Here is a 22058-nt window from a genome sequence, read left to right on the forward strand (position 1 = left end):
ACCTCATTGACTCCAAATAGGCCTGGGAGGCTGGAAGGGATGCTCACCGTCACACTTCAGGCCTTGCCGCACCAAGCCAAAGAGCATCTCCCCACAGTGGTCGCAGAAAGCCGGAGCGCGGTACGAGTGCACGTTGAGGGCGTGAGGGCGGATCCGGAAGTCCTCGAAAGTAGCTGAGGCTGCGAAAAGAGGACAGCAGTGCTTAGAAGAAACCAGGATGTCTCAAAAAGGGAACATCAATTCTGTTTCAGAGATTAGTATCATAGAGCAGAGCTGGGGAATCTCAAGCCAGGGGCCGGATATGGCCCTCTCTGGCCCTCACCAGCCCTGCCCCGTGCCCTCTTCAAGTGTCTTTTGCCTCTTGCTTGCATGGATGGTGTGCACGTGTGTGAACTAAATGCAGAAATCTGGCTTTTGCATGGTACAAAGATGGAGTTCCATCGGTTGCTCTGTCCACTTTTGCCTCATGCCCCCATGCACCCTGGCACGTGGCCCCTGAAAGGTTCCACATAAGGGAATTTTGCCCTCCGTCTGAAAAAGGCGTATGCGCAAAAATATGTTAGGCTGAAGAACAGAAAGTACTTCTGGCAGTTCTATTTGTCTTGGAATAAGAAAATAAAACATGTGAATGTACCATGATTTGTTCTCAACTAGCTGATCATGGTTTGCTTACAGCAGCCTACGCCAACCTGATGCCCTCCCAATAGGTTGAATTGTAGCTCCCACTATCCCTGACTATCAGTCATAGTGGCCGGGGCTGATGGGGATTGTAATCTGAAACACCTGCAGGGCACCAGATTGGCAAAGGCTGCTTTACAACTTACAGAGATGTGCAAACAGGGTCAGTGATGATTTCATACCCTTGAGAACGTGGAAATTGTGAAATTAAAGACTGAAATAATATAGATTATTTTACTGTATTTTCTCAAATTATTCATTAAATTAAAAAAATAAATGTCTCAAGCATGGTGGTTCAAATCATCAACCCTGGGAGACCTGGATTCAAATCCTGGCTCCAACCACAATGCTCTCTGGGTGCCATTGCCCAAACCGCCCCCTCCCAGCCTAACTTGATATCTCTCTCACAGGGTTGCTTCAACAATGACACTGAATGCGATTTATTATATCAAGAGCTAACATTCCCCAGGCAGGAATTTAAAAATAGGAACTAAGTGGACAGGGAAAGAAGGCGCTTTCCACTCTCTCAGAGACAATCTTGGCTCAAGATAGCCCATCCCTGTGCATTAATCAACCTGGGGGCAACGTTTGCTCCACACACAACACTGAGCTGAACTAATTTACAAGTGGCCACTGGATAACCTTGGCCCAGTCACTATCTCTCATCCTATCCTACCTCACAGGGTTGTTGCGATGATAAAATAAGGGAGTGGGGAAAGAAACCTACCTGGACGTCCTCTAATTTTGACCACTGCTGCTGCCATCGTTGCCCTAGGCTACAGCAGCCATTTCTGGGGACTTCCCTAGTCCCTCCCAAGCGGATGGGTGTCCAGCACAAAGCACCACTGCCAGCTTCCACCACCCTTCCCCCAAGCGCAGAAGGGGTTGCCTGCACTGAAAACCCACATCCTGCCCTGTGGTTTGAGCGTCAGATTCAAAAACATCACCTGCCACCTCCAGCATCATCAAGATCTAGGCCCGGGGGGGGGGGGAGAGAGGCTCTCTTTGCTAGTCTTTGCCAACCTGGCACCCTCCAGATGTGTTGGACTACAACTCCCATCAGCCCCAGCCAGCATGGGAAGGCAGGACTGCGCCAACGCCCTTAGTGTGAAGACAAAGAACACAAGGAGGGTCCCAGAGATCCTGGCGAAAGGGGGTGCAAATCTAATAAAGCATCCTGTTTTTTTCCCCAGTGGCCAGCCAGATGCCCCAACAGGACAAGCCCACAAGCGTTAAAACAAAGGCAACTAGTAGCCAATGGCCTCTGAAAAGGGAAGTTCCAGCAAGCCTTTATGACTAGCAGCCAGTTTGCTGCCTTGAGCTTCGCCATGCCTAGCATAACCCTCACCCACACCTTCCAGCCCCGGGGACCTAACGTAAAAAGGATCCTGCTGGATCAGAGCAGAAGGTCAATGCAGCGTCCTTGCTATAGTGGCCGGCCAGGTGCTTGTGGGAAGCCCCCTACCAGAGCTTGATGGCACCAGCCCCTTTTTTGTCCCCAGCACTGAGCCTCCACAGGTAGGCTGCTTCTGAACAAGGAGGTTCCATAGACCTCTCCTCCTCTAATCCAGGAGTGGGGAACCTGTTTCAGCCTGAGGGTCGCCTTCCCTTCTGGGCAAGCTTCCGGGGGCTGAATGCCAGTGATGGGTTGGGCCAGGGGCAAAAGTGGGTGGAGTAACTGAGGTGACCGTTGCCTTTTCCCAGGAGTCTACATTCCGCCTATGCAAGAAACAGAGGTCTTGCCTGGGGGAGGTCTCAAGGGCCAAAAAGAGAGACCCAAAAGGCCGCATTTAGCCCCGAGGCCTGAGGTTCCCCCTCTAGCCCTGTAGTCATCGCCACTTCTTGTAGCAGAGAGTTCCATAAGCTGACTTGTGTGTCACCTGACAAAGTATTCTAGTACTCTTACGGCTGCAGCCCTATGGAAAACTAGCTGGGATCATGGGCCAGTGACCTCAAGGGGGCTCACTCCTGAGTTAGACATCGAGAGCACTGCACGGTAGTTCCATCAGTGATGCCTTCTCCAGATCCAGATTCAGCTCACTTCTCAGAGCAGGCTTCTTTGAACTCAATTCTCCCCTCCTGCCTGACTCTCTTACCACCACCACCTGCTCCCACTTTGAGTATCTTTGAGGGACAGACGTAGGTTAAAACTTTTCCTTCCTGACTGGTTGGGGCTGATGAGAACTGTAGTCCGCAGCGATTGGAGGGCACTGGGTTGGGGAAGCCCCCCACAAAACCAAATCCAAACTTTAGTACTACTTTCATTTCACTGACAAGAATCCTTCCTATCCAACTAAGGGAATATTTCCCCCACCTAGCTAAATCTTTTCTTATATTATTAAGCTAAAGTTCAATATTATCCTTAACTACTTTGCCAAGATTATCAGACAGATGGATATGAAAATACCTGATGCTATTCCCCTTCCACTGGGAATATTTTTTAAAAAAACCTAAGTGTACCTGTATATCCTGCCCTTCCACTCTGAAGAGTGCCTAGAGTGGTTAGCAACATGGAACCTGATGAAACCATATCCAACAGACAAATAATTAAAATTCATTCATTCATTCATTCATTGGCCAAGTAAGATTGTCTTCCAAGATAAGGTATTTAACAGTGGGTCTGTAAGTGACTGTGGAGGCCAATTCTGGATCCAAACAGCCTCCCACAGTGAGGACATAGGTTTCCAGATGGATTTGCTTGGAAGACACCTGTGTGTGAATTTGTTTTATGTGGGGAGATTGGAGCACAACGATCAACACACAATCTTGACAGAAAAAGGCTTTGATCCAATGGCATGGATACCATGACGATTGGAAGTCTTTTATCTGCTGCAGCCTTCATCCGCCTTCACAGCCGTTGTAAAGTACACATTGTTATCCTCCGCCTGTTCTGCCGTTGAGGACTTTCTTGGATTGTTCTTTGTCTGGTTCCTCTCTCTTGACCTTACCGCCACGGGTGACCCTGCTGGGAGTGCATGACTCCCGGCGGCATCGCTCACAAGGTTCATTGGAACATGCAAGCCCAAATTTGACCATTGGTCCATCTAGCTCAGTACTGTCTATAATGACAGGCAGAGGTTTTCTAAGATTTCAATACAGGGGACATTCCCAGCCTTTCCTGGAAATGTCAGGGACTGAATCAGGGCTCTTCCGCGTGCAAACCATGTGCTCTGTCACTGAGCTTTAGCCCTTCCCCAAACATAAAAACGACAGTGCCTACATTTTAGCTCTGTGTGTGCGTGTGTGTTACTGTTTTATTTTAACACTGTTTGGAGAGCTCTTAGATCAACAAAATTGACTACCTTCAAGTCGATCCCGACTTATGGAGACCCTGTGAATAGGGTGTTCGTGGTAAGCAGTATTCAGAGGGGGTTTCCCATGGCCTCCCTCTGAGGCTAGTCCTCCCCAGCTGGCTAGGGTCTGCTCAGCTTGCCACAGCTGCACAAGCCAGCCCCTTCCTTGCCCGCAACTGCCAGCTGGGGGGCAACTGGGCTCCTTGGGACTATGCAGCTTGCCCACGGCTGCACAGGTGGCAGGGCACATAACCCCTGAGCCACTCACTGTGGGCGTGATCTTTAGCTGGCCCTTGACGCCCAGGAGACACGAGAGGGGATTTGAACTCATAGACTCTGGACTCCCAGCCAGGCTCAAATGGTTTACAAATTTTCTATACAAAAGAAAGGCCTGGACAAATACAAATGCCTTCAAATTCTCCTTGAACGTAGGTTTCATCTCCCCCTGGGAGACAGTATTGTGTCCACATACCCCTAGCTACCCATGGCAGTGGCACTGAGATAAGGGCCTCACCAGCTGACTGTAAACGGCAGTTGGGACATGTGCAGAAAAGCACTCCATCAAATACTTGGTTCCCAGGTCATGTAAGGCCTTGCATACTAGCTCCAACACCTTTAAATGGGCCTGATTGCTCATGGCAGCCAGTGCAGCGCTGTGAGAACTGGATTGATGAGCTCTCCTTTGGCCCCAATGCTCAACAGCCAAGCCACTGCATTCTACACCAGCTTCCAAGGGCAGCCCCGTGTAGAGTGCATTGCAGTAATCTATACTGAAAGTTGTCAATCTCTTCTCTTCCTCCTTGATAAAAATGCAGAAATCTGAGGATCCCGAAGCACTCGGGTGCGGAGCAGGTGCTCTGCATGCTGAAAGTCCCATGTTCGCTCCTTGGCAGGTTGGAAGGATCACATATAGCACAGGTGATCGGGGAACCTGTGGGGCTCAGGAAGTTGTGGGACGCAAACTCCCATAAGCCCCACTCAGTATGGCCAATGGTCAGCAATGACAGGAATTGTAGTCGTTGCTTAGAAATGCTAACGATTAAGCAGTATCTAAATGATTTAAATAACAGAAAAATAAATAAATAGCCCAAGGAGCCACATGTCCCCCACCCCTGTGACAAAGATTCTGCCTGAGACTCTGGAAAGCTGCTACCAGTCAGAGTAAGTAATACAGGGCTTGACAGACCAATGGTCCAACGTGATCTAAGACAGCTTACTATATGATTTATCTGCTCCTTTCTACTAAGGTAACTCACCGGAGAGCACCACCTCAACCAGGTCCCCTTCTTGGATGTCACCAACCGCTCGGACCAGCTGCAGGATGTTGGCCGATGACGGGTCATGTTTGAAGAGCAAGATCTTGTCGTAGAGACCATAGAAGCCACACTCTGGAAACTGCAAAGAAAGAGGCAGACGTGGGTAGGAACAGCCCCTCGGCAAGGAAAACTTAGAAGATACCTTGGGATTGGGAGGGACCAAAGTCCACAGGGAGCGCACATGCTTTCCATGTTCTCCAGGTGGCTGAGGCTGATGGTCAAAAACAACTGAAGGGCACCAGGTTGGCAAAGGCTGAATTAAAGGATCTTGGGGAGGAGGGATGGGAGACACCCTTGGAACATAGGAAGCTGACTTATACTGAGTCAGACCAATGGTCCATCTAGCTCAGTGATGTCTACACTGACTGGCAGCGGCTCTACACGGTTTCAGACATTCCCAGCCCTACCCGGAGATTGAACCTGGGACCTTCTGCATGCAAAGCAGAGGCTCTGCCACTGAGCCAGGGCCCTCCCCTGCAGAGTTGCTGCGCTATTTATGGACCAATGATTTAATTGATATGACCCGAGTCCTGCTCATTCCTCTGTTGCTTTAGGAAATCCCAGCAGGGTTGAGCCTGCTTTATTTCACTTGTGTGGCAAATAATATTATTAAAAGACTCCCAAACTCATATCACAACAGTAAAAGTAATGACCTACCTTCCATGCATTTCAATACACTTTTGTACTGCTCAGTTAACTCCAACACAGTCTGAATGCTGCCAATTTTTAACAGGCTGCTTTTAAAGAGCAGGTTCATACTTGGGATATGGCAGGGAGGCAGACAGAAAGACAAGTACCTACAAGTTGCTGATGGTTTCAGGTTCAAGCCCTTCATATTCCCAGAGATCACTTGGGGCAGCAGTAAACTTTGAAAAAGGCAAAACAGCTAAAGGATCTCTTCTCAGTCATCCCAGAGTGCAGGACACGGAACAATGGGCTCAAATTGCAGGAAGCCGGATTCGACTGAACATCAGGAAAAACGTCCTAACTGTTAGAGCCATATGACAATGGAACCAATGACCTAGAGAGGTAGTGGGCTCTCCGACATTGGAGGCATTCAAGAGGCAGCTGGAGAGCCATCTGTCGGGAATGCTTTGATTTGGATCCCTGCGTTGATCAGGGGGTTGGACTTGATGGCCTTATAGGCCCCTTCCAACTCTACTATTCTATGATTCTATGAAATAAGTGCCATGCACCACTGATGGCCCTGCGTCAACAGTAAAAATGTTTTTTGAGGGTGGGCGGAGCGGGGAGAGGCACACCCCTGGTGCCACTGCTTTCAGTGCTTCTTGATGCGGGGAAAGCCGGTCTGCAGGAGCCTTGGGGCTCCTCCTGTCAGGTCACTCCCTGCTTTAATATGGATTCCTGCGTTGATCAGGGGGTTGGACTTGATGGCCTTAAAGGCCCCTTCCAACTCCACTGTTCTATGATTCTATGATAAAGACTGCCCACTAAACAAAACTCCAGGCTCGCAGAAGGCCATGCACTGGGATGCCCATGGCAAGTAACGAGAAACTCAGGGCAATCAGGCAGGGAAGCTTTTGGAAACTGAAAGACAGGGACTTCCGGGAAGGGTGACTTAGCCTGTGCCTGCTTTTGAGACGGGCTCCTGCCTCAAAAGAAGCTTATTCAGATATATCAGTCAGTTTTTTCTTTTTTTTTGACTGATTAAACTTCTCCCGGGTAGGGAGAAACGAAGAGATTAACCTCAAAGCCTATTTTTGTTGGGACGACCAGATCTCATTAATTTATGGGACGAGGTCCAGCCGACGAAAGTGGGACGGATTTTTAACAGCAAGCTCTATCTGATAAAGCGAACGTTCACCTTATCTTCTAAGAGAGAACGCATTAACAGGCAAGCACCCTTCTTTCTATATTTTTCTTTTACTTGACTTAAATTGTTGCTGTTTAAAAGAGATTTGCCAGATTGATCAGTTTTTGACATCTCACTGGGGAGCCATAACTTCTCTCTGCTACGCACTAATTAATAGCTTATCTCTGTTTTTGTTGCAAAAAGCTGTCCTGGATTTGCATTCTAAAGATATACACAGAAGAGGGATTTCTATTCCAGATTTTTATTTTGAAAAATACTATACTGTTTTGAGACTACTCTCTTTTTGGTCTATTTTATTTTGACGAATCTGTTTCTTGACGATTGCCATTAATTGCTTCGATCCTGGGAACTGCATTTTGTTTACTTAACTATTGGAGAGATAAGGCTGTCTGCTCTGTTTATACTGTGATGTCACCAAGTTTGGAGTATTAACCCAATTGTTGCTGAAATAAGAAGTGGTTTTCCTATATTTTTCTTTTAAAATGGCAATTAAGAAAGTGGCTGAGAATCTGGAAATAACTATGTTTCAGAGAATAATGAATGAGATTGAGATAACGAAAATTGAATTGAGTAAAATGAAGCAGGAGATTAAAGATATAAGGGTCCCTGTGAGAGAGGTGACCCTGGAAGGGGTCCCTGTGAGAGAGGAGACCCCGGAGATTGGAATAGGGGTCCCTGTGAGAGAGGAGACCCTGGAGACTGGAATAGGGGTCCCTGTGAGAGAGGAGATCCCGGAGATTGGAACCAACGTGGAACAGGAACAAGATTTGGAGTCTATGGACTTTAGAAATAAAATCTATTGTTTGGAACTCAATGTTATCTCTGAAGAAATGAATGAAGACTCTAGAGATAAAGTTATCAATGGCATGGATAATCTTCTGGACTGGAATGATGTGATGGAGCCCAATATAGAGAAAATCTATGGAATTATCTGCAGCCATGTGACAATGGAAAAACTTTTAAGAGATGACCCAGTGTATTTTGAAAAAAAGAACAGAGATATGATTTTACAGCAGTATTTCAGCAACCTATTCAGAATGGATGGCAAGAAAATATTTGGGATAGAGGTAATCCCCATCAGACTCTTACTATATGACTATGGCTTTGACAGCAAGATTATTATGGAATACTGATAATGGAAGATTGGATATTGAAATTACTGGACTTAACAGGACTACTGAAGATGGAAGATGGAAAATGGAACTAATAGAGATAATAGAACAATGGCTACTGAAATTATTGAACCTAACAGATTCTGATGTGATGGATTAATTGAAATGTTTATTTTGACTATGGTTATGACAATAAGATTATCATAATTAGTAATGAGATGGATTAATCGATATGCTTATCTGGAAAAAAAAATTGATAGATATATTTCTTAAAGAATTGAAACCTCTCTTTGACTTTTTGTGGAAAGAATAAAGTAATGTTTATGAGATTTGATGATTAAGTAAGATAACTACTGGAGGAAAGTGATTTTATAATATGACTTAAGAGACAGGATTGTTATATATTATAGACTTATAACTGATTTGATCTTTGACAAATGGGAAGTCAATATTTTATTCTTTATTTTTTATTTTTGTTTTTTTTTTTTTCTTTTTTTCTTTTTGTTTAACTATTTTTGATTTTGTTTTTTGTCTTTGAATGTTTTATGATTTTGTCTTGTATGTTTTATGAAAATCTGAATAAAAATTATTGAAAAAAAAAAAAAGGAAACTGAAAGACAGGTGGTCCTTTTTCGGTGCAAGGCATCGATGTGCCACAATTGAATGCATGGGTTAACAAAGTGGGCAGACGAGCTTTCAGTTTGCATGGGCTTAACTGTGCAGTTGCTCAGTGAAACTCAGGCCAAAACCCTGACCCTTTGGTTACAGGAGGGGTGGGGAACCTTTTTGGGCCTGGGGGCCAGACCCCACAGGCCAGCTTTGACTGGTGGGTGGGACACCCCACCTGTCAATCACCCAACACCAATATGACATCAGAGGACTGTCAGGTGGATTATCCCAGTCACCCGTCAAAGTCCATCACCCAGCATTTCCCAAGTACCCGACAGCCAGCTGGTGAACCACAACGCAAGGAGGGGCTTTGCTGCTCCTGTAGCAACAAGCCATTTGCGCTGACACCATTCGGTGCTAACAGAGCGAGGCATGCTCCTCCCTCCCATCAGCTGATGGGTAGAGGAAGCACAACTTGGTCCAGCAAAGGAACAATCAGGAGCTCATTTTCAGCTCCCACTTTAAGAAGCCATGCTGGTACCTGCCCAACACCTGACATATTAGGTGTGGGCAGGTGGGCACAGTTGAGGGGAAACCTGGCAGGCCAAGTATGGCTCACAGGGTGGAGGTTTCCCACCTCTGGGTTGGAAGGAAAGTACCAACTAGTGCAGGGGTCACCAACATGGTACCTGTGGGCACAATGGAGCCCTTGAGCACACAGAGCTACAGGAGGAAGTTGGAAGAGTGGCACTCTGTCCCATTTCCTCTTTCTGCTCTATGCACGCTTCAAGGCTCAGATTAGTTCTACTGGATCTGTCTTTTACCCAGATCCTTTGGAAGACTGAAGTCTGTCCTCTCTCTCTCTCTGGAGTGGTAAGTGCCCAGAGGGAGTGGCATCCCTGGCACTCATTCAAAAATTCACACGTGCCCATGAGGCTAGAAAGGCTGGCAGCCTTCTGAACTAGAGCAATATGTGAATGCAACTGGTAGGCAGCAATGCATATGCACACACACACACATGCTTTACATTTATATCACACACAATCCCTACATGGTTTATCTCAAACTGACAGTCAGCCAAAGTAGGTTAACACCAGCAGATCAACACCTGTCTTGGAAGTATTGATGGTGTGCGTTTCAAAGGGGGGGGGAGAGAGAGGGTTTACACAGGCTCAGAACTGCAGGAGATTCAAGCTTTCTGGTTATACTTATTATGCAAATCCAGGCTGCTATTTTTAACTCAAAAGGTACCCCATCCTAAACGGTTTCCTGGTTTGCAGGTTCCAGTTGACCTCTGACCTCTCCCTTCCTTCCTTCTTCCTACCAGACAGATCTTCATAACCTTACTGTAGTAAGAGGAACTGGCCCACATACCCACACCCTCCCTCCCTCCCACCCACCCGGAAATCAGAACAAAAAAGTCACATGCATACGGATATCATCATGTCTCAACCTGGAAAACCTATGGAATGCACCGCAATAAGGTTTTCCCTCTTGGAAATTTAGACCGTGAGTTCCTTTGAAGCAGAGAGTGCTCAGCTACCTCTCAAGAGACAACTCTGCCAGGGCTCTCCGGGAGAAAGCCACAGGAATCGACCCGGCATAGGACCAATTAAGCAGAGAGACAGCTGCCACAAAGGGTTAAAAATCCACAGCCAGAAACTGCTGTTTGTGTTTGGGATCTCAGAAGGACAAGCCACCACTTGGGAGCCACACGATCCAGTCAGTGGTGCTATCTCGGCCTTTGCCAACCTGAGGCCCTCCAGACGTTTTGGACTACAACTCCCATCAGCCTCAGCCAGCCATGCTGGCTGAGGCTGATGGGAACTGTAGTCCAAAAGGTCTGGCAGGCCCCAGGTTGGCAAAAGTCATGCCAGCATGTACACCCTTAGCAGAGGGAAAACCCCACTGATTTCTGTGACACGCACGCCTGCACAAGGCTGGCCCTGCTATTAGGCAGAGGGAGGCGAGTGCCTCAGGCAGCTGATTTGGGGTGCCATTAAAGGGGCAGTAAATTGTTAGTTGTTGTTGTTATTATTATTATCATTTCCATTTACTATCTAAAACATCTCAAAGCGGTTTACAATAGAATACACAAGGTACAATAAAAAAATCAAATTATTTTACAAAGCAAAATACATACACAATATCCATAAACATATCCATAAGCACAGTATAAAAGTCAGAGTTCACCAAGGGAAGCCCATAAGCCGCCCTCCCTGCTCTATGAAAGTGTCAGAAAACTGAAATTATGTTAACCATGGAGGAGGGTGACAAGCAGGTAAAAGGTTATCACTCCCCTGGTGCGGCTTCCTGCCATTTCTCTTGCATATCCTTCCTCCGGGGGACGGTGTGGTGGGAGCACCCGGTGGCTACGAGGCTGATAGTTATATAATTTATTACTGTTGTATTTTCACTACTAGGAAGGGGAAGACGCACTTGTGGGATTTCTGCCTCAGGTGCCAAAATAACTTGGGCCAGACTCAAGACTTTTTTTTGGGGGGGGGCACCATTTGCAGCTCTGACTCAGGCACCAAAATGTCATGGACCAGCTGCTCTTTACGAGTAAACATATTTAGGATCACACTGTAAATGACAAACAAAAACTCCCCAGAAGTCACGCTCAGCCACATGCATTAAAAACACGATTACACCACTTTAAACAGTCATGGCTTCTGCCCAGAAAATCCTGGGAAATGTAGTTTGTGAAGGATGCTAGGAATTTTTAAGACATGCAGAGTGGTTTAATAATCAATCCATCCTTCTTCCCAGGGAACTCTGGGAATTGTAGCTCTGTGGGGAGAATAGGGGTCTCTTAATAACTCTCAACATCCTCAACAAACGATACTTTCCAGGATCCTTTGGGGGAAGCCATGACTGTTTAAAGTGGTATAATACTGGTTTAAATGTATGGTACAGATGTGGCCCTAGCCTGTCAGTTTCCAAACAGGAGAGGAACTTTGTGGTGCAACGGTTAAGGTGGGAGACCAGGGTTTGAATCCCCACTCAGCCACGAAGCTCACCCTGGGCCAGTCACTGTCTCTCAGCCTAAACTACCTCACAGGGCTGCTGTGACGATAAAATGAGAGGGAGAGTGAACCACGTACACCACCACTGAAGGAAAGGTGGGATAAAAATGTAATAAATAAAAATTGCCAGCAAGTGTCTCAAAAACATTAATCCACCATTTGGTCCACTGGAATGTGGAGGGCCTGCACAGTATTGATTCATCTAGGCAGTGACATCAGTCAGAGGAGGATGGGAATAAGGAGCAACAGAGATCCTCCAATGCCACTTGCACTATAGGAAGCTAGCCTGGGGGTTGGGGTTCGGTGTCCCAGAAGAATTCTCTTTGCCAGGGAAGCAGGTCCCATCCCCCAGCCCTGACTAACCAGGCAAAAAGGATGCTGGGAGAGACAGACAGACAGACAGACAGACAGACAGACAGACAGACAGACAGACAGACAGACAGACAGACAGACAGACAGACAGAGATTAACAGGGCTTATGCCACCAGGAATGGAACCTCCAGGTACAGGAGTGCTCTACCACCGAACACCAGGTGGTCGGGAGCAACAAGGACACCGCAAGGACAGCATGAAGAGGAACTCTGCCCCCACCCGCCAGCTGCTGATTGTGCCACATTTGCAGGACAGCAGGTTTTGGGAATTGAACTGAGAAAATATGAATAAATTGTGGAGTCCAATAAGCATGCCTCCTACAGTTTTAATCCAGAACCTATCACACTTTCAGGAAACTTTGCATGAACCCATCTATCCAGTTTGTTCACGCCACTGCACAGGGATAGCAAAGACGCCTGGTGCCTTTCCAGGGGCAGGGACTGCTGAAAGGAGGGAGCCCTGGAATCCACCCCTGGGGCACCTGGGCCCAGCAAGTCAGGAGTTAATGCCTGAGTCATGCATTTCCCTCCTCCACCTACCAGCTGCCCAAAGTGTTCCTGACAGGCAGGAAACAGCCTCATAATATCAGTCAATAAAGTCAGCTAGGCTGAGTGAGGCTAGGGCTGAGCCCGGGAGGGAGGGGGGGAGGGGGGGAGGGATCCCTGTGACTCACCCAGCAGGGAACAGCCTTCTGTTCAAAGCAAGAGCTAGACCAGAGCAGGGCAAGGGCAGGGAGTGACCTGACAGGAGGAGCCCCAAGGCTCCTGCGGACCGGCTTTCCCCGCATCAAGAAGCACTGAAAGCAGTGACACCAGGGGTGTGCCTCTCCCCGCTCCGCCCACCCTCAAAAAACATTTTTACTGTTGACGCAGGGCCATCAGTGGTGCATGGCACTTATTTCATAGAATCATAGAATAGTAGAGTTGGAAGGGGCCTATAAGGCCATCAAGTCCAACCCCCTGCTCAATGCAGGGATCCAAATCAAAGCATTCCCGACAGATGGCTCTCCAGCTGCCTCTTGAATGCCTCCAATGTCGGAAAGCCCACTACCTCTCCAGGTAATTGCTTCCATTGTCGTATGGCTCTAACAGTTAGGAGGTTTTCCCTGATGTCCTGTCGAAATCTGGACTGAGAAGAGATCCTGGCCCTCCTCTGTGTGGCAACCTTTCAAGTACTTGCAGATTGCTATCATATCTCCCCTCAGTCTTCTCTTCTCCAGGCTAAACATGCCCAGTTCTTACAGTCTCTCCTCATTATTTAAAAGCTTTTATATGCTGCTTAATATTTCAAAAGAGGTGCACACAGACTAAAAACAAAACAACACAGCCAAAACTCCGTAAAACAGACATAAAAACCCCACATAAAAGATAAATAAAACAGAAATTCAAATGATTCAAACATGCAAAATAGGATGTGATGTTCTGGGTCAGGGAAGCCTGGGCAAATGATGACTCTTCACAAGACATCTGAAGCAACTGAAGAGCTGCTGCTTCACATGCGGCAGAGGGAAGGATGTTCCATAGTCCAGGGGAAACAGCAGAAAATGCACATTTTTGGCGTTATCGCCTCATGATATTCTGTAGGGCACGATGCAATGAGTAGAATTTCTCCAGATGATCTGAGTCCGTGGACCACCAGCAGCCCATAAGATTCATTTAGGTGGCCTGCTGCGTATCTCCATTAAATATTCATACTGATTTTTAATTGCATTTTATTGCTTCTTTTATTTCTTACATTGTGTATTAAGATTTGAATTCTGTAGAATGCAAAATGCAATACAATAAAATACAAAATAAGAAATAAAAGAAGCCATTAAAATGCAACTAAAAATCATACAGCACCTAGACTACAACTGCTACAACAGGCAGAAAAATAATTGAGTGGTCCTCCAAGGCCGTCAGCAATTTTCAAGTAGCCCGTGGGGTGGGGGTAAGGTTTGCAAGCCCCTTATCTAAGTAATCTTTCAAGTCTATACATAGGTAGGCAGTCTTTCAGGTAACCTGGTCCCAATTTGTTCAGGGCTTCGTATGTTAACGACAATGCGTTGAACATGGTCTGGCAGGTGACTGGAGGCCAGTGTGGTTCCCTCAACACAGGTGTAATATGTGCATATCCTGGTGTTCTGCAGGTCAGCATTCTGCACCAGCTGCAGCTTCCGGATCATTGCCAAGGAAAGCCCCACATAGAGTGCATTACAGTAGTTGTGAGGTTACGTGACAGAGCAATATAAAGGAACTGAAAAAGACAGGCGAGAGAGGAGTCTGACCCAAGGAATTCACACTTTATATTTCAGCCATCCCAAGGGGAAGACGATATTGTATTGGTAAAACTAGTGCCGTATACCAGAATAAACAAAGAACATGGGAACATAAACATTGCCTTTCACGGGTGAGTCCAGGGGTCCTTTCCATCTAGATGTCTCGCTCCTAACAATGACCAGCCAGGTACGCTGCCAGGGAAGACTGAAGGCAGGGGGCCTTCCTCTGCCATGGTGATCTCAGCACCTGGCATTCAGAAGTAACCAATCTGTTTGTGTTAAAAACTGCAAGAATGCCAAAGCTGATGATGCAGCTTGAGTGCTACCACCTCTCTCTCTCTCTCTCTGATGTTAAAAGTTTCCCAAAGGCAACAGGTATTTTCTTCACTCTTCAACATATGCTTCATTTATTTAACACTGAGGTGGGGGCTACCCCTCCAAAAGGAGGGCTTAAGGAGACTTTCAAAGGATATACAGAGAAGCAGGATTCGACTTCCCTATCCACACTTTACAAGGGCCCAAACAGACACGAAGTGGACAGGCCGGCCTATCATTAGGCAGAGGGAGACAAAGTGCTTCAAGCAGCATATGCAGCAGGGGGCAGGAGAGAGAGAGCAAGCACAGCCCCTTAGCTGTTCCTGAGCAGTTGCTGTTCCTGGCATAAGGCATTCATCTCTGTTGGCCAGCAGAGCGCAGCATGCATCACATGGCATGTCCTGCACCCCCTAAAGCAGCCTGCAGTGGCGGCAGGTGGCTCCATGTCAGTGGGCAAGGGAATCCATTCCAGGTTTTAGTTCGAGCTTTCAAGGAGCTGTCCAAAGCCTGCTACCCTCAGCTATGGTGGAGGAAGCTGCCCCATCACCCATGTTGAAGTCAGATTCAACTGCCAGACCAGTCAGCTCCTGACCATGGAATTTGGGGCCGTCACCTTGTCTTTTGTCAAAATAATATCTTGGGCTGCCCCTGGGCACAGGTGATCTACGTGATCAATCGCCTGACATTTTCCATTTTACCTTAATGTAGCTGCCAAGGGCGGCAAAGCAGACTGGAACACCAGCTCTGGAAAAATAGTTTTTAAGCATCGTCTCTCACTACTGTTATTTCCCCCCAGTCGCCCATCCCCTGCCACAACCTAAGGAAGATGGTTGCTTGCAGGGCTATGTATAATTATGGATGAGCCCAGAATGTGGCAGGGGACACAGGATTCAGCTTCCTGAGAACCCCAGCCTTAATTTAAACAATCAGAAAAAGCAAGTTTTCTAACCCTCATTGAAAGTGTATAGATAGTACAAAACCAAGGAAGTGGTTGAGTAAGTTATTCTGTGGTTGAGGGAGCCCTTGACCCTCTCTGTGAGCAGCACGGCCAGAATGAATGATGAAAAAGGCAAAAATTTGCAGATTAAAATTATGCAGAATAGGAGAGATGAAACAAATTGGCGTTCAGATTGCCTAAGGGCAAAACCTTGGTATTACTGCTTTGGGGTTTTTAAAGCATGGAAATAACAGTCCCAACTTAGGGAATTAAGTTAATGCGCTCTACATGGGGCTGCCCTTGAAGACGACTTGGAAACTTCAACTGGTCCAAAATGCAGCAGCCAGATTACTGGCAGGGATATCCGGCAGAACTCGTGAAACAGCTGCATTGGTTGCCAGTTCATTTACAGGCCCAGCTCAAGTTGCTCATGTTAGTATTTAAAGCCCTAAAAGACTTAAGTCCCAAATACCTGAAAGACCGCCTCCTTCCTTACAAACCCTCTCGGGTGTTGAGATCAGCAGAGGGGGCCATTTTGGTAGTTTCACCACCCCTGAAAGTTTGAGGAGGTGGCCCAGGAGAGGGCCTTCTCTGTGGCAGCCCCTAAGCTGTGGGACTCCCTCCCCACCGAGGTGCAACTGGCAACATCATTGTACAACTGTTGCCGAATGCTGAAAACACACCTCTTTACCCTGGTGTTCAACCCCTGAGATGCATATTTTTAGGACCCACCCTGTTTTCTGTGATGTTGCTTAGGTTGCTTTTAACTGTTTTTAATTATGTGTTTTAAAATTGTTGGGGCTTGCCCTGGGACCTTTGGGTGAAGGGTGGGTAATAAATAACAATAATAATAACAGCAGCAGTAATAATAATATTGTTAAGGGCAAGTAGATCCCCATGGATATTCAGGGGCAAATCAGTAGTTTGGGGATGGCAGAGGGCCTGTGTAACTTGGCCAGGAGAAGGTCTTTCCCTTTTAATACCCAATTTGACTTTGCTCTCCCTTCTCAGCTGCCCCAGCATAGATGCTTCCAAGTTTCCTCTCTCCAAGCAAAGGATGTGGATGAGGGCGGTTTCCATCCTGGAGACATCCCAAACATTATCGCTCAGCCTCTTGGAACCAGGAAGCTCTCCTTTCCTGCCCAGCGGAGCGCAGCAGCCAGCATCTTGGCGGCTGTTTCCGCTTCTTTGCCGAAACTAACATACATGTATATCTAGAAAGAGGGGCCCTGGACTAGCTGGGAGGGGAGGGGAGGGGAGGGAAAGAAGTCCAGGCAGTGGAGTGACCTGTAATGTGATCTGGGCAGTGCCCCCCCACTCTCCAAGCTTCAACTCAACCACAAATGCGCAACGTGGCCTCAAGAGAGCTGCTGTTTTCAATATCATTCTCCCTCTCTCTTCCCATCTGCAACCCGAGGGTAATAATACTGACCCACTTTACAGGATTGTTGTAAGGATTACTGAGATCATGTATGCAAAGCATGACTCAAAAAGCACTATGCAAATATTCTTATGACTACTACAAGTGAGACCTGCAACAAAACGTTGCTGTGGAGAGTTGTTCCTGTTCAGGATTCCAGGGACTCCATTTCATTCCCCCACCCTTTTTTCTTTAGGGTTCCCCCCCCCAAAAAGATTGCTCCTACTTCTGCAAACCTCAGGGCTCCCCAAGCCAGCAGATGTCTCTTTTTTATGCATGAGTGGTGCTGTTTTCCTTAGATAAGCAACGGCACTTTCCCCATGAAGACTGGAATTGGTACATTACATCAGTGGTGGCTGGTGGCTCTCTGTCAGTGGGGCAAGGGAATCTGCTCCGGGTTTTAGGTTTGAACTTTCAAGGAACTGTCCAAAGTGCTTCCGCGGATTCCACTGCCCCTCTGACAGGAAGTCACCAGCTGCCACTGGCCCTAACCAAACAGCTTGATCGGCAGACATTAGCGGAGGCAGGAGGAACCTGGTGCCCCTCCAGACGCCATTGGAGTCCGAGTCCCACCAGCCCCAGTCGCATTGCCAGTGGTCAGAGATGACATGACTTGGAGTCCAAGATCATCAGAGGGGCCACAAGTTGCCCACCCCTGCATGAGTGGGTGACAATGGGCATTTCTGTTCCGTAAAGAGCTTTGCAGAGATGAACTGAGTCAGTGGATGCATCAGGCCTCAAATGTCACACACATATAAACTGCATGTTTACATACAGATGAACACACAGCTGGAGCTTTTGTATACACAGAGCCTCCAATATATACAAAGGGCTGGGTAAACCCAGCCTACACACAATTAAATGTACACTCTTACACACACAAAACCACCGCTAAATGCTCATCGATTGTCCTTTGCGAGCAATAAAAATCACAGTTGGAAACGCCATCACAATGAGGCCCTTCAAATGAAATGCTTGCTAGCTATTCATTTTACACAGCACAATGACGCGCATGACCCTTTCTGCAGAGTAAATGCCCTTTTCAAAAGAACTTCCAGAGGTTGCTGCCCCAAGAAGTCTGCAATTTAACTCACTAGTAGAGAAGACCAATGGGGAGATTCAAAGTGCTGGCAACCGGGCCAGCCTCATCCTGAGCCCCACTGAGCCGCTTGTCTCCGGTGGGGAATTGGGAGGGGAGGCAGAACGCCTCCCCCCAGCCTGCCCACATCCCAGCCACACTGCCAGGACCAACACACCTCCACCAGCTGCCACCATGGCACCCGCACTTCTGTTGCTGCTGCCTGGGCAGCCGCTCCAGAGCCACACTGTGCCAGCCAGTCCATGAAGGACGATGGCGGGAGGCTTTCAGAGCACAGTGGCCGCCTGCCGCGCTCTAAACAGAAAAGAAAGGGACCAATGGCTACCAGCGTCTGGCTACGCCAGCCACCAGGCCAGGCAACGGCTGCCCACAGACGGGAGAGGCTTCTGGCCAAATCTGGCAAGGCATCCCCAACAACCTTGGGAGACCTGGCTATGCCTCCCATCGCTCTGCCACAGGCTCAGGGGTGATGGTGCCTCAGGAAGCGGCTTGGTGTGGCTGCTCTAAGGCACATGCAGCAGCAAGCCAGGGCAGGAGCAGCTGGCAGTGCTGGGGTGGTGGTGGCAGGGAGGCCAGTCCTGTCCAGCAAAAGGGCTTGGACCGGCCCTGGTTGCAAACAGGAGGCGCCAGGGTTGAGTCGGCAAGGAAGCAAGGCAGAGAATGCAAACAAATTCTTCTTGGCTTCCGTGCTGGTGTTTGAGCCCCAGGAAAGTTGACCACACTTCGGTATTCACAAACTGAAGAGGAATAAAGGGTCTGCCCTTCCTCTCAGCTTAAACGGAAGGAATGGAAGGGGGACTGCAATATGCATTAGCAGTACAGCAGTAGGGAACCAAGTTCAGGGTAGTTAACCTGGGGTTGTTAATCAGGAGTAAGAAAAGGCGAGGTTGCGGGATTACATGTTGAATAGCACAGCCCCCGAGGTTCCCCCACTCAGAGACTCCACAGAAGGGAGGTCTTGCTTGCGTGCGCCCCCTCCTTCCCAGAGTCCACACACCATTAGTAGTGTAGTTGCAAATTCAAAAGTGCAGGGTCCCTTCATTATAGTCACAACCACACCCCTTCCCCCCTTTTTTGCTGCTGAGTTGAGAACAAGATCCTTGGAGAAGTCCCTAGGAATCAGTCAGCATGAATGGGGAAAATGTTAGCTACTGAGAAGTATCTTCTCAGTGGCGGACTCACCTCCTTTCACTTAAATCAACAGGAAAGGACAAGGAAACATGTTAGAAGACTCTTCTCAGTATCAGTTAGAAGACTCTTCTCACTGGCTAATGCACTCCCGTTTCATGCTGATTGGCTCGTAGGATGCTGGAGACATAAGGACCCTGCTCCAAAAAAAGTAAGGGGTCTAAGCCTCAGACCCTGCACGACTACACCCCTGCACTCCATCCGCCCGTCGGCCCAGCCCTGGGCGCGGCGTGCTGGCCGGCCCTGCCTGCTTACCTTCTGGTCCACGATGGAGCACGCCAGTTGCTTGACGTGGGCGAGGTCGGAGGATGCCGGCAGCAGGACGAACTCCCGGGTCAGCCCGATCTGGATGTTGAAAGAGACGCCGTGGCAAGGCGGGGCGCCGCCGGCCGGTGGGGCGCCTGCCGGAGCCGGCTCAGGGGCTGCGCCGGGGGACATCGGGGCTGGAGAGGCTGAGGAGGTGCCGCCGGCGGTCGGAGAGGCCATCGCGGAGCTCGCCCTCCGCCGCCACCCCCCAAAACGGCAAGGTCTCACATGGGGGTAGGCTGCCCGGCGCGCCTTGGGGAGTCCCCGCCGCGGGCGTCTCCAACGGCGGCCCGCAACCAACTCCGGCGGCGTTCTCCTGGCCCCCACAAACTTTTTAATTGCTCTCTTTCTTTCTCTCTCTCGCCTGTCGCCTTTCTTTCCCCCGAGAAGGAAGTGCGCTGAGTGACAAGACGCGGGACCAATGGCGAGCAGCGGCGGTGAAGTCACGACACCCCGCCCCGCCGCTCCGGAGTGGATCCGGAACGTCTGGCGCCGCACCGGGCAACGCCGGAGAGGGAGGACGGGTCCCTGCAAACTTCGCCGCTTTAGCGCCGGCAGGCGAAACGGGCTCAGCGCTCGGCGCTCGGATGCCTTCCAGGAGAACGGGCCGGGAGTGCGGGTGTGGAAGAGTGCCCCTTGAGCATGTGGAGAGTGAGTTTCTGTCTCCGCTTGAGGACGGCCAGTCCACTTATCCTGGGAAGAAAGGTTTAAGGGTTAGTTTGGAAGCTGGGCTCTCCCCTCTTAAAAGCAATTAGCCACAAACATTGGATTTTTCGCCGCCGCTATAGACAGGCCGATCTCCGCCCCGCAGCGGTAGCAAACCTCTTCGATTTCCATTGCACCACTCAGCCTTTTATACTCCGCGGTAGGGCCGGGGTGGGTTTAACGTCTCTTTTCGGAAGTCAACAAAGGACGAGAAGTCTCTGTCCTGCGGCCACTACAAAGCTCTCCAGTTCTGGGTAGGAGAGAGCGCCCCCCGAAGCCCTTTCCTTGCAGAAGTGTTCCAGTACATGTTTTAAGCGGCAACGGGGGGGACTCTTCTCCTCCACTGTGCCAGGCGCTGTATTTAGCATGTAGGAGTGACGAGCCTTTGGCCAAACGAAAACTGGGAGGCTCCAGGGATTAGGAAAAGTCTAAAATGGCCTCGCTGTTGGAGACGATTCTCTACATCCTGTCCTCAACACCCCAAGGAATTGATCTCTCCCCCACTGCAAGCTCACTCCCCATCCCCTGTGTAGAATCCCCCATTTTCACCACCGACTACACCTCGTGCAAGAGCGCCACCTGCTGACAGCTCCCGGCTCTATCCTCTCCTGTTTAGGTTATGAATACCAAAACTCCACTTTCTAGGGCTGGAGTGGGCACAAAATAATAAAAGATTTCCTCTAGGATTTGAGGAAGTCTTAGGCAGTCATGTACTTTCTCATACTGGAGATGCTGAAGGAGAAAGGGTTTCTTCCAGTGAGTTTTTTACTCTCTCGCCTTTTGGCTGTGCAATCCCCCCCCCTTTCTCTTTTTTCTCTTGGAAGCTGGCAAAGTTCTTTAGGTGGCTGCTGTAGAATAGTGACTACAAGCCTGAGATGATTTGGAAGGTCCCAAGTTCGAAACTTACATTTGCTATGAACACACAAGGTGGCCTCAGGCAAGCTACTCCCTCTCAGCCTCCACTGTCCCATCTGCAGAATGGGCATAATGGTGCTCACTGCACTTTGTTGAAGCCGATATAAGTCATGTGGCATGCAAAGTGCTCTGAATACTCGGAACTGTTGTTGTTTTTATCGAATTTATATCCTGCCCTTCCTCCTAAAGGAGCTCAGGGTAGCAAACATGTCAGCAAAACAGTTTAACAAAAAGAAAAGCAGGTTAAAAATTCCAAAACACAGTTACAGTTAAAACTGTTCTTTCATCAGTGATCTTTGGGTTGTCAGGAACAGTCCCCTTCAGCCCTCAAATGCCTGAGAAAACAAGAATGTTTCAAATTCTGTAAAGAAAAAACACTTTATAAATGCTGATGGTTGCATCCAACTAAGTTCTCCATAGGTACATTCATTTCATTGGGTCTGCTCTGGGTATGACTAACATAGGATACAAACCTAAATTATTCTCGCTGTTTTAGGAATGAGCTGTGAAACTCAGTAAAAGTGCACGTTTTCCAGACCCTTGGTTCAGTACATGGCATCGCTAGTTGAGAAGAATCTCCCGGGGCCGACAAGGCAAAAGTCCCTTTGCCTGAGACCCCAGAACTCAGTGTGCAACTTTCCTATATTTTGCATTCAGAATGGGTCTTGTTCCC

The 22058-nt window shown here is 48.4% G+C and overlaps 1 protein-coding gene across 1 annotated transcript in view; it reads right to left on the bottom strand.

Moving 5' to 3' along the window:
• PRKD2 (protein kinase D2) overlaps nucleotides 1–20858 on the bottom strand; it is a 40524-nt gene extending 19666 nt beyond the window's left edge. The window contains exons 1-3 of the mRNA XM_061596929.1: nucleotides 19715–20858; nucleotides 5228–5366; nucleotides 48–179 (exon numbers count right to left, since the gene is read on the bottom strand). Coding sequence (XP_061452913.1) covers nucleotides 48–179; nucleotides 5228–5366; nucleotides 19715–19945 — 502 coding nt within the window. The 5' untranslated portion in view covers nucleotides 19946–20858. The remainder of the gene's footprint in view (nucleotides 1–47; nucleotides 180–5227; nucleotides 5367–19714) is intronic.
• Nucleotides 20859–22058: the final 1200 nt, after the last annotated feature.

Source organism: Rhineura floridana, chromosome 15 (genome assembly GCF_030035675.1).
Source record: "Rhineura floridana isolate rRhiFlo1 chromosome 15, rRhiFlo1.hap2, whole genome shotgun sequence".
Lineage (NCBI taxonomy): Eukaryota > Metazoa > Chordata > Lepidosauria > Squamata > Rhineuridae > Rhineura > Rhineura floridana.